The sequence below is a fragment of the Festucalex cinctus genome, chromosome 20 (assembly GCF_051991245.1).
Source record: "Festucalex cinctus isolate MCC-2025b chromosome 20, RoL_Fcin_1.0, whole genome shotgun sequence".
NCBI lineage: Eukaryota > Metazoa > Chordata > Actinopteri > Syngnathiformes > Syngnathidae > Festucalex > Festucalex cinctus.
In genome coordinates this window covers 19,293,142-19,306,306 of record NC_135430.1, presented here as the reverse complement: position 1 = coordinate 19,306,306, position 13,165 = coordinate 19,293,142, and the positions used below count along the sequence as shown (strand labels likewise).

At 36.4% G+C, this 13,165-nt stretch overlaps 2 protein-coding genes across 9 annotated transcripts in view; both read right to left on the bottom strand.

Moving 5' to 3' along the window:
• Positions 1-398: 398 nt before the first annotated feature.
• Positions 399-2,640, bottom strand: timm21 (translocase of inner mitochondrial membrane 21). Its single transcript, XM_077509041.1, has 6 exons — positions 2,200-2,640; positions 2,028-2,090; positions 1,859-1,956; positions 1,665-1,738; positions 1,376-1,481; positions 399-955 (listed from the first exon to the last, which is right to left on the bottom strand). The coding sequence occupies exons 1-6, from the start codon at positions 2,480-2,482 to the stop codon at positions 863-865; spliced, it is 717 nt and encodes a 238-aa protein (XP_077365167.1). The 5' UTR covers positions 2,483-2,640; the 3' UTR covers positions 399-862.
• Positions 2,641-2,761: 121 nt separating this feature from the next.
• neto1l (neuropilin (NRP) and tolloid (TLL)-like 1, like) overlaps positions 2,762-13,165 on the bottom strand; it is a 74,527-nt gene continuing 64,123 nt past the window's right edge. For 6 of the 8 annotated variants that reach the window (XM_077509358.1, XM_077509364.1, XM_077509359.1 and 3 more), the window contains 4 exons: positions 10,977-11,090; positions 9,070-9,703; positions 6,950-7,024; positions 2,762-3,357 (listed from right to left, as the gene is read on the bottom strand). In XM_077509358.1, the coding sequence (XP_077365484.1) occupies positions 6,964-7,024; positions 9,070-9,703; positions 10,977-11,090 (809 nt within the window). In that variant the 3' untranslated portion in view covers positions 2,762-3,357; positions 6,950-6,963. Of the gene's footprint in view, positions 3,358-4,550; positions 5,550-6,949; positions 7,025-9,069; positions 9,704-10,976; positions 11,091-13,165 lie in introns of those variants that run through there. The other 2 variants (XR_013280960.1, XM_077509363.1) reach the window with 2 other exon arrangements.

Genomic DNA, 13,165 nt, shown 5'->3' with positions numbered 1-13,165 from the left:
AGGCTGCATTGTGCAGTCCCATCGACTTCAAACCGTGTCATTTCACTTTGTACAACAATGAAGTGTTATTTGCTTTCCAGTCCTCCCATTTGACTTTCACTTCCCACAATTTCTTCCTGTGGGTCTCCAGTGAACCGATGCGTCATAACACCGCTGCCTGGGTCGTCGTGAGCAACGCCACGCTGAGCAACAAGGCATGACTGGAGCATGAAAGTGGAAAAACCGATTGCAAAACACCACGAAATCCCAACAGCATGGTAACAACATGGCGTGTATGTCATGTGACCAGCAGTTGACCAATCGCAGCGTAGTAGCTCTGAAACCGAATTGGCCAAACTCTTATCGACGGCTCTGAACCACAAGAATGTGTGTAAATAACTACGATGAAAACCAACTCATGTATTTTATTTTAAACAAATTAGTCGTTTATTTTTGTTGGTATAACCGACATGCCCACCCTGACTGACTTTGACACGCTTCATTAGAGCAGTCGAGGTTTTGTCGCCATCAAGTGGCCATTATTGGGAAAAACAATTTAATACTTCAGTGACATTGAAGAACAGATAACAATCCAACTAAAATATAAAAACACAAATTAACATAAAAGAAAAACATTAATTATCTTTAAGTTTAAACAGGGTACCTTTTCGATGCAAACACTTTTATTTTCCAACGTAATAATGTTACATTTGTAAGTCAATTCCATTGCTTGTACTTGCGCATGTGCGATGGCAAGACCGATCCATTCCATTAATATCCTCACATTTACAACACATACAAAATACACATAAACACTATCAATTATGAGCCAGTGAAATATCTTCGCTGAGTAGTCCTCTCATTTTGTTGTTTGATGTCGTTTTTATCGGTTATCTTCTACAATGATGGTCCGCTTTGGGTAGGTGTCTATGTCCACGAATATGTAGCGGAATTCATATTTTCCCGTTTCAGGATTCTGTAAAAGATTTTTTTTTTTAATTGACAAAATTGATTACAAAACTTGAATACAATCTGTGCTACAAAAGTAAATAAAATAAATAGTATAGTGTGTGTTTGATGTAATAATACACAGTAAAATATTTCAGGGTTTTAAATACAATCTAATTTTGATTATAGTCAAAAGAAATAATATGGAAATTATTATTTGGCCTACTGAAAAGTATTTAACAAGTGAATTTAAGTAAAAAAATAAATAAAAATCTTTATTATCCCGAAGGAGCAATTTGTGGCGCAGCCAGCAAGACAAAGACAGAGAAACAAGCCACAAATTCAATCATAAATACGTGCAATATATGGTTCACTTTTTGAATTGAACTTTTGCATGATAGTCAAATGTATTGCTTTTATTCTTGAAGCCCAAATGAGTAATACAAACCTCTTTTGACTCAGAGTGCACTGTGCCTTTAAGCCCCGGTTCGGATCCTTCAATGTAAAACTTCAGTCTCATGTGCTTCAGTCCGTCCTTTCGATATTCCATATGGCTAAGGGAGTAAACAGATTATGTGGCATTACTGAACATTACAAAAACGAAATGACCGTTTGACATTTTATGACACTTTATCAGAAAACCATCAACTATTGTATCCCTAATCAATAACTGACAGTAAATAAATTACTTGTATATGTTTAGTGAATACAATAAATCCTGCTTTCATAATCCCAACCTGATTTGCTGTCTTCTTCCCCGGCGAGTCGTCTCACCGTAACACTTAATCGGTTCTCCAAATGCTCCAATTACCTACAATTTGAAACATGAACACGCGATTCTATCCAACCGATCAAAAAGAAACGATGCAAACTTTCAGATCTAAATACCAAACGTAGCAATCGTCTTTCTATAGGATGACAAAGTTGGTACCTCAGGGTCTAATTTGACTATGTTGAAAGCTTTCCCGTATACTTTATTTGGGCTGGAGGAAGAAAAGAGTTCCTGGAAGACTACATACAAAAGTCCACCTGAAACACGCAAAAAAATGGCTTCATAAAATGTAACAGAATCTCTTATTTGATGAGTTTGTTCTACTAACCTGTCACTCCAAGGCCGACGAGTACAATAATCAAGTAGGTGAAATCTCGGCCAGCTTCTTTCACTTAAAAATAAATAAATAAACATTTTAAGGACGTTATAATTCTAACAACTTCAGTCAAAAGTGTGTTAAAAAAAATAAATAAATAAATAAAAATAAGTGTTTCGTTTACCTTTGCGTGTAGCTGATGGCTTTGGGCTCCCACCCTGGTATTTGTAAACCGATTTCTGCCCATCGCTTTTATTTCTTGCTCTGAAGTCAAGCGTAATCCTTCTGCGTGATTGCAGGAAACAACGCGAAGCTTCGAGTCTCCCTTGGAAGGCCAATCTCGAAACGACTGACTCGGCTTTGTGTGCGTGGATCAACAATTTGCCCCCTGTCAACCTGCTGCACGTTTGCACCGATGTTGGCTTGAAATTCCGATACAGGACTTTTAATATCTGCATATACGCCATTGTCGCAATTCAGTATCTTAATATAAACGAAATACATAAACGCTATTTTTGTCAAACGAACATATTGACAAACTATTTGGGCTAAAAGTGCGCCGTGGAAAGTGTGTCAAACCAACCTTGTCTCGGAAATTGTACGTCACACCGCACGCTAGGAATCATGGGAGGTTGAGTCCTAACGGGGAAACTTCTCGAAAAACATAAAAAAAATATATAGGATATGTATTTAAATGAATGAAAACACATTCTCCCTCTCTTTGAATTGATGACTCATCACCATAATTCAGTAAACATTTGTTTATTGAAACATTCTGTCCAGCATTTTCTTTATATTATCAAATCAATATGCAAATGACTCTTAAATAAAAAAAACACAATGTAATGATAAAGAATGTCAAACTAATGCCCGGACATATGCCAAGTAAAGAAAAGGATGTCATTAATGAAATTCATCACTTCATTAGCATACATCATTCTCAATTACATGACATGAAACAGCACCCTGCCTATAAATAAAAACATGAAACGTCGAATTGAAGCATGAAAAATGAATTTTAAAAAACCTGATTTTTTTTTTCTTTATCTTGATGAACGACTTTACATTAAAGGTATTCTCTGGCTGCAGTCATTTGTCTGTTCCATGGCTAGTTCATCCTTGCCAGATGTGGCCCACAGGTAAGGACGAATACACCTGCGTGGTCTGAGGCAAAGAAAAGACTTGATGCGTTACATGACAGACTCACGCCTGCCTCGTCATCGCATTGCTCTACATTACTCAGGCATATTAGTTCACTGAAGAGTCACAAGGGAGAGAGAGACCTCCAAATGCTTGTCAAACTTGGCCAGATGCAGAAGAATGATGCATCGGTCGGATGTATCTGTGGAGAAATGAAAACATCATTACTTCCACTCCCTTCTTTTCTTATGTTGTTTTTTTCCCCCTTTTCTTTATTTTTAATCTGTCCAGACTTACTTATTTGAACCGAGATGTCTGCTTCCATCTATTTACTGGCAGACGAGCCAGTGTTTGATTTTGTGTTTGAGGGCCAAAGAGAGAAAGAAATTGAAACAGAGTGGGGGAAAAAAAAAAGAAAAAAAAAAAAGAGTAAGAGCAGTCGCCAGCCAATCGCAGCAGTTTTTAATGAGTTTCATTTTGTATGTAATTATGGACTTTAATTTACAAAGTGTAAAATTAATGTTGGACAAATGAAGCTTCATGAAGCTCTGGTGATATTTTTTTTTGACTTCTCGAGATGTCAAGCCTTTATCTTTAAACCAACAGTACCCTCTAGAGGAGGAAATAAATATTGCAAGTGCTTCATTTTCCCGTCACTGGTAAAAAAAAAAAAAAAAAAAAAATACATATGCGTAAAAAAATGCATACACGTACATGGGAGAAAATTTTAAGTGCATGTAAATCTGCTTTGCATGTGCACAAGTCATTATGTACAATGCAGGTTTTAACACCAAAACCAAATTTTACGATAGCTCTCCATGGCTGCTGTTTTCTCACAATTCAATTTCAATTAGAACACTCCACAATTACAAAATCAGCATAATCATAAAAAAAAAGATTAATACAAATTTTTGAGCTGTTTAAAGTTTTACATTTATGCTTAAAAAAAATAATTTAATAAATTTCGTTTCATCCAAAAGGAACTTGCATAATTAATGTGTCAAAGAATTTTATTTGTCTTAATATTTTTTGTATTTTTCACATTCAAACATTTTATTGTTTTGTATAAAAAAAAAAATGTCTGACAGCACAGTGCACATGCTGCACTCCAACTTCAAGCTTTTGCCAACATAAATAAATAAATGAATGAATAAATAAATGTACAAACAAGTAAATAAATAAATTAAAATAAAATAAATATTATTATAAATTCTGTTTGGCCCAAAAGGAACTTACATAATTATAGTGTTTCTAATTGGTCTTAATATTTTTCAATGCTTAAACATTTTCTTGTTTTGTACCAAAAATAAATAAATAAGCGTTTGAATAATCCTGATTTCAATTATTGCTAAAATAATCGTGATTATTATTTTTTCCATAATCGAGCAGCCCAAACTCAGGTTCAACTTTTGATTAAAGGCAATGTGAATTTATGGTGGATAAAATAAATAAATGCATAAATAAATAGGTTTGGTGCATATTCCACAAAGCAAACAAGAAACGCACATTTAAAAGCAACATGTGGTATGGAAAGCATGAGTGACAGATTTACTAAGGAGACAAATTGAACAAAACGACAAAAAAAGAAGGTGCTTTATTTATTAATATTAATACTGTTACAAAGCATCAATAAAACAAAAGCCCTGAAGGATCGTTTGAATAACTTTAAAAAAAAAAAATTCTTATTTTGCTCGGGTAGAAAAAGTGTAGCTTGATACAAAGAGCTTCCTGTGGCCATTGTTAGACAAACAAACTTGTGTCAAAGGGAAAATAAATAAATAAATAAATAAATAAATAAATTAGTTTTGGGTTTTGATCCAATTGTTTTCATCTACTGGCATGCAATGCATTTCATTTTGGACAGTCTACTGTATTCGCATAGGTGGGGCTTGATAGTTTCATGTTCTAGTTCTATTTCAATGGATATTAAAGAAGCATGCAAAAAATTGCACTAATGAATTATCGTCCAAATAACTGCACTACATTGATGCGCGTTAGTAAAATTCCAATTTTTATTCAGAAAACTGTAAATCTACAAATCTAACTGATGTGGACAACGCATGCCTCATTTTGGGATCATCAAGTTTGTTTCAAGAAATATGCTAAATTTAGTTCGAAGAGTCACAATTGTTTTCTATGGGAACAGTAAGAAATCGAGGCTGAAAATCAAACTTGCTTGAAAGAATTTACAACATTGACGTATCTTCATCTAGTCCCTTTGTGCTCATTTTCGCACACCATCATCATCATCATCATCATCATCATCATCGTTTGGATATCTTTGCGTCAAAGCGTCCTTTGGGCCTCAGCACGGCGCTGGTGTAAATGTCCGTTCCCGCTTTGTCGCGGATGCCGCTCGCGCTCATCCCGGATTGCACTATGCTCTCAACAAGTCTACACGATGGGAGACAATGTGACACAATGTAGAAACATACACAACACACAAACACACACTTGCTTACACTTGATGTTTAAAACGTAACATTGTTTTCATGCTTAAAAAAAAAAGAAAGAAAAGAAAGCGGGCTCACATGAAGGATCGCTGCATTAAAAGCAGACATCGATAGGCACACGTGCACATTCCGACAGAAAACAATATATCGGAATAATTTTGGGGTCCATGTTTACTTGTATTTCCGCCAGTGATAAACATACGTATCTGTATGACAGGGTCAAACAAAACAAAACTATTTTTGGAAAAGTAAAATATGATATTTCATCGCGCTGGTGTACTTTTTCAAGCGAGTATAAAACATTAAATATTACACATGTAAAGTATGTTACACATGCAAAGCTACATCATAATTGTGCGCATGTATAAAAACCAAAAATATTCTGGCTGGAAATGACAAAAAAAAAAAAAAAAAAAGTTGTAAAAGATTGTTCAAAATTGTGTTAGATAGTAATAAAAATAAAAAGGTATTTGCATGGTGTTTTTACATTTTGAAAATTATTCAAATTCTGAACAATATTTTGTTTTGAGAGTAGTGATTGAGAGTAGTGAAGGGCTCCCTCTGGTGGTATGCATATACCATAACGTTACGGTGGCTTAAAATGAACTATTATTTGAGCAGGGTTTTTTTTTTTTTTTCCCTATACTTAGGTGTAATGTCAATGTTCAACTTCAAACTATGGATAATGTTACATTGGCTTACAATAATTTTTAATATACATATTGTGTGTATTTTTTAAGTCTGAGAACCACTCAACTGGACCATTCAAATGAACTATAATTTTGAGTATATTGGATGTTCTATACATGTAGTGACAAAAATCATAGAAATCTATTTGGTAAAAGAAAAAAATAAAATAAAATAAATTCTCGGAGATGGTCACATTAAGCTCAACTCGTTATACCGTAACGACGAGGAATGAGAGAATTTCATTGGAACATGTTTTATATTAAATCTCCACATCTTGTCACTTTTTACAATATGCTGCTTATTTTTTGCTGTTGGGGGAAATGAAAAGATGAACACATATTAAGCAGTAACAAATGGAACGCGAGCTTGAAAATTAAAAAGTCCATGCAGATCAAACATTCACGAGTCTACAGTTTGTCCACAAAAAAAAAAAAAAAACATGCAGTAAACTTGAGCATCTCACATTCAAACAAACACACTAAAACGGCAATATGGCTGCAAGCAAGAACACCATCTTCGTACGAATAAATTGTTAAAAAAAAAAAACAGGAAAAAAAAAACATTTATCAAAGCAAAATGTGCAAATGACGACAACGCAACAATGCAACAATATACATCATAATAAAAATGGTCAGATTAAGGGGGTCTTACCTTGAGATTGTCTCTTAGACCCTAGTTGTGTTGTACTCTGATTCATGTTTGCTCAAAGAGCCAATGAGGCAGAACCTGAAATGTCATCACGCCTCCGTACTTTAATATCACTTTTAATTGACGTGTCACAATGCAACATGTACTGATGTGGTTAAAAAAAAATAAAATAAAAAATAAAAATAAAAAATAAAATAAAATCCACATGCAATGTTGTCATCATATGAAGTGTCAGGATCAGTGAGGAAAAGTGCATGCAGGAACAAAAATATATTTTTCCTTCCGAAATGTCCAAAAAATATAGGAATCTTTATTGCTAGAAAAATAACTACCATTTGATTTAATGATTAAGGAATTTACTCCACAGAATTGACTGTACAGTGGTGAGGTGAATATGTTTGAACATATGTGCAAATACGGTTAAACGTATATAAATACATTATGTATATTTGTACTTGTGCTTATTTTTTTAAATGTCCATGTAAAGTTAACACTTTTGACTGGAAAATACATATGTGCAAATACATTTAAACATTTGCAAATATCTTTAAACATATTCATCGGTACATTTCAATGTACTTGTAGGATAAATGCTAAAAAGGTAGCATTTTTCCCCATAATGCAATGGGCATTTACTTGTACATACGCAAGATATATTTTTGTAATATTTTTTTTTAGCATTTGGCCTACACGATAGCAATAAATTAAACAATTAACTAATTTGCTCCCAAAAACATAACACGTTCTATTTTGAATATTTCCATGGTCCCTCCCAAAAATATATTTGTTTTTTATGTCTTTTTTTTTTTTTTTTTAATGCTAGACCATACAGACGGCTTTGACCTGAAGAAGTGGCTTGAAGCAATGGTAGTTATTACAAAAAAAATCGGCCAGCAGGTGGCAGCAGAGCATAAGAGATCAACCAGGGCCATGTTGCAAAAATGATGACACTTAGCTATATTCTAATGCTAAATGCTGCAAAATGGAAACAGATACATATATATACTTTTCCGACGAAAGAAGAGACTTTAATCTTTCTTTTGGTGGGTTCCATGTTTTTTTTTTTTTTTTTTTTAGATATAGCAATAGAAGACAATATTCTGTGGGCCTTGCAAACTCAGTCAAAATTCAGTTAAACAGCCAGGAGCCAAGGGGGTTGCATCAGTGAAAATGTCTGGGAGGGAATGAGTTAAGTACGGTAAGTAAACAATGCTTATTTGTAATTTTTATGATTTCTTATTAACTCATTCAAACCCCAAAACGTGTAAAAACGTTTTTAATACTTTGTTACTCACTCCCAAAAACGTGTTTACACGTTGTTGTTGTTTTTTAAATGCTAGCTAGAGAATACAGAAGGCTTTGATGCAGCAGTGTCTGACATGAAGAGGTGGCTTAAAGAAATGGTAGTGATTAAAAACACGGCCAGCAGGTGGCAGCAGAATATAACAGCTCAGCCAGGGCCATATTGCAACAAGCTCTGTTTGTCAGTGTTTTCACCAGGAATGTGAATATTGATGAAACTTAGCTATATTCTCATACTAATGGCTGAAAAATGGAAACAGATACAAATATACTTTCTTTTCCTGGTGAAAGAAGAGAATAATCTTTTTTTTGTAGGTTCCATGTTTTTCTAGCAATAGAACACAATATTCTGTGGGCCTTGCAAAATCTGTCAAAAGGGAGTTTCTTCAATGAAAATGTGCATACTCAGTGGCATTATGGGAAACGTATTTACAAATACGCTTAAACGTAGTTACAAGTATGTTTAAACATATTTTGGTTTGCATATTCAAACATACCTGCAAATATATTCGAACGCATGTATTTGAAAGTATTTGCGATATTTGAACGTATTTTCCAGTCAAAAATATTTACTCCAAATTGGCAGTTCCAAGCTTCCACCGGTTATAATGTATTTTAGGTGCATCCTGAAATCTGTGTAGGACAAACATGCAAGAGCAAGAAAACACCTCATAAAGGGGGGGTTAAAAAAAAATACTATTTTGAGGCGTAGAGGAAGAACAAAGATGAACAAAAGAGGATAATGCAAAATAAAATGAAAATATGCCATAGTTAAATTAGGTCTGGTGTGCTTCCGTCATTAAAAATCGATGGATACTGACCGCTGCACTGCCTTTTCGTGGCGCGAAAGCCGGTGGCTGGTGGTTGGAACTTCATCCAGGTCGTCATCCAGGTCGCATCCGTTGTCCGCTCCCTCTTGCGAGTAGCTGTGCTTCATGACCAAGATGCTCCTGCGGTTGGCCGCGCTGGGCAGCAGGGGCCGCACAGACACGGGAGCCTGCGGGAGGTCGGCGAGGAGGCCGGCCGCCGCCGCCGCCGCCGCGTCCCGCGCGCTCAGGTTGCCGCGGCTCCCTCGCCCGCTCAGGGACAGCTGGGATAAGTGGGCCGAGCCCGGGTTGGAGGACGAGCCACAGTGGTGGTCGTGGATGCAGCGCGAGGAGGCACGACGGAGGGCGTGGTAGTTCTCAAAGTCTTCCGCCAGGTCCACGAGGTCCGCCGAGGCGGCGGCGGTGGCGGCGCTGCGTAAAGTGCACAGCTCGTAGTGAGGCGGCTCGAAGACCTCTTGGAACATGGTGGGGTCAAAGTCCTCACGCCGAAGGATGTACTTTTTGCGAGGCTGCTTGATTTGGACGATGACGGAGATGATGAGGAGGAGGAGGACGATGCAGCAGGTGACGCCGATGATGGTCCCGTTTGTGTTGTTCAGGTTGTCCAGGATGTTGGCTTTCGTCTTCTCTGTGCACGAGCAGAGATATTTGTTTGTTTGTGTGATTCCCACCTTCAGTTTTAGGTCCGTTTTAATAATCATAACTCATTCAGCGCCATTGACGGATATAGACGTCAAAAAATCCTTTTTAACTGAGCTGGTAGTGAATGAACGTGGGCTTCCTTCTGATAATTTACATGTTTGAAGAAGACGGCATATAAATATATTTTTAAGAGAAGGGATAATATTCAGAGTAAAAATTCACAAATTTAGGAGAAAAAAACAACAACTCATATTTGCCACAATATAAAGTGGCAAATTTGCGAGGAAAAAAACTCACAAATTTATGAGAAATAAACTCACAAATTTGCGACACTAAAAAGTGGCAAATTTTTGAGAAAAGAAAAAACACAAATTTACGAGAAATAAATATAAGCTAGCATAGTTCAGGTAAATGCAAGTGACGGAGAAAAGCAGATTCAACGCATAAACTTAGCTACTTGTACAAAAAAACAAAAACAAAATGTATGAACATGTAGATAATAATTCTAGAAACATAAATGTACAAGTAAATATATTAACTATATTATATTTTTAATTAAATTAAATGCTTGATCCTCAGGGTGTGGAGTTTGTGGACCTTCTTTGTCACTTTATTTCTCGTAAATTTGTGATTTTTTTTTTTATCTTGCAAATTTGCCACTGTATAATGTCACAAATTTGCGTGATAAAAAAAAAAAAAAATCACAAATTTATGAGAAATTAAGTGACAAAGACGCCTCGCTTTGCGAAGGTCCACAAACTCAACATCCCGAGGATCAACCATTTGAGTTAATTAAATATATAATATAGTAAAAATATTTATTTGCTTGTACATTTATGTTTCTAGAATTATTATCTACACATTCATACATTTTTTTTATTTTTTTTTTTTTTTTTTGTACAAATAGCTAAGTTTATGCGTTGAATCTGCTGTTCTCCGTCACTTGCATTTACCTGAAGTATGCTACAAGTTTTTTTCTCGCAAATATGCTACTTTATAATGTTGCAAAATTGAGAGGTTTTTTTTCTGGTAAATGACGTGAGTTTTCCCCCCCCCCAGAATATTAAACCCCCTCTTATAAAAAAAAAAAAAAAAAAAAAAAAAAAAAAAAGCTTTAAACTCAATGTTTTTTTTGTGTTTTGGTGCCACCCACTGAAAAGCAAAAAGTACAATTGCTTGCGCAAAATAGGCCCACATCTAAAACATTTAATACAAAAATCCGGATAGAAATTTAAACATGTCGTATTAACACATCTCACCTTTACACTGATTCTCATCCCAGGGGTACACACAGTTCTGCTGGCCGTTGCACACCAGCGTGTTATTTATGCACATGTTACTGTGACAGAAGAAGGCATCTGGATCACATGGAGCTGTAAATTGTGATGAAACACAAACACTTTAGAAACACTTTTTTTTTTTTTTGTCATGAAAGTGAAGAGATTAAAAAGCTCCAATGAAACAATGTAATTCACTCGCTCATTCAATCCAAATATATTTTCTTTCCGCTTCAGTCCAATCGTTATTAAAAATCTGTAAGCTGCTTAAAAATGTGCAAATCATTTCAGGGGAAGTCATTTAGATTTTTTTTTTTTTTTTTTTAAGTAAATCTGTTCCCCCCCAAAACCCATCTGTTATTTGTTTTGTCACCTCCCCCTTCCAAATCACTTCCACTTGACGTTTGTGGATTGTGTCCATTACACAACTCAAATGAAACCTTTTGTCGTCGTCCAATTTTGATTTTTCCCTTTCTCATCACCGCCCATCATATTCTCAGCAAATCTGTCACCCTTGACCCCCCCCCCCCCCCCCATTTAGCATGGCCTTGCCGCAATCATTAAGACCACCATCCCACGACGGTGCCCCCGTCTATGATGTCAGCGCAAGGGCGGAGCAACCCATCAAGTGGACGTGGTCATAAAATCAGTGTGCTAATGTTACATCATGAAGCAGCCGAATATAAAGCCAAGGTGACCTCAATTTCATTTGATGCCGTCACGTTTTAAACGGGGAAAAGATCAACTTAAATGCCTCCTATGTGAGTTTTTATCCCGAGTTGAACCAACGTTTAATCGGCATAAATGCATCTCCTGTATGGAGTTTAATTCAAAATTTTTACCGACTGACGAACCAACCAACAAATAAATAGCCAACAATGCCTTTTCACTGATATATTCATTTTTTTTTTTAACAAACTATTGTATCTATGTATGTAAAGCCAAGGTAGTTCACTGTTAATAACCAGTAGAGGGGGCCCAGTCTCTTTGCTTTTCACAACTGAAGGTTCCTCTCATAAAACCAGATCAGGGTGAGACCAGTGAGTAAACCTACAAAATTATTATCAACAAGTCCAGCAATAAAAGTGCCTCAGAGGTACAAATGATGACCAAATTAGTTGGCGGAGAAAATAAGATAAATAAGAGCTTACAAGGTTTATGAAGCAAAAAGCCCATCGACGTTGCTTTGTGGCTTAAATTGGCTAAATTCTCATTTTGATGAAAAGGGGAAGTCAACCCCGAAATATTCTTGACAATAAAATGTTTTATGCTGCCCCACTAGTGTGCACATATTATGATTAATATTGTGTCGGTGGAATATGAATTACCGAGCTAAGTTTCATCAGTTTTCACAAATCAACTTAAAATTGTAAGTAATTGAGCTTTTTCTCTCGATGGCCCTGGTTGATCTCCTTTGCTCTGTTTGCTGGTTTAAAATGTGTGAAACAAGCAGAAGACTCATTTGAGTCACTTTATTGGTTGGTGATGTTGTTCTAAAGACGAGGCCTTTAGGCGGAGGTGTTGCCGTGACAACAGTGCATCTGGCTCTACTGCAAGCATCATGTACTGTAACCTCAGACGTCTGTCTGCATCTGTCATGTTTTGGTTCTGTGGGGTTGGGATTTTCTTTTCTTTTGGTATTTTTTGGCTGTGTTTGTCTGTGGTTGATGTTTTTGTCATGTATTCCTGGTTTCTTCAATTGTCTCGTTATGTCAAACCACCAGTGTGTCTTCCCTTCCCAGTGTGTGACCAATCAGTGACCTCAGCTACTTGTTTTCCCCCCAGGCGTGTCTCTTTAGGTCATTAGTGTTGGTTGGTTTATTTAGTCTGTTGTGTTTGTCCAGTGGGTGCATTGCTAGTGTTACGTGGGTCATGCCGGGTGTCAAGTCAAGTCAAGTCAAGTCAAGTCCTGAAAATTCATGTCACGTCATGTCACGTCAAGTTCTGTCAAGTCGAGTTCTGTCACGTCACATTCAGTCCAGTTCTGTCACGTCCAGTCCAGTTCTGTCACGTCAAATCAAGTTCTGTCACGTCAAGTCGAGTTCTGTCAAGTCGAGTTCTGTCACGTCACATTCAGTCCAGTTCTGTCACGTCCAGTCCAGTTCTGTCACGTCAAATCAAGTTCTGTCACGTCAAGTCGAGTTATGCCAAGTCGAGTTCTGTCACGTCAC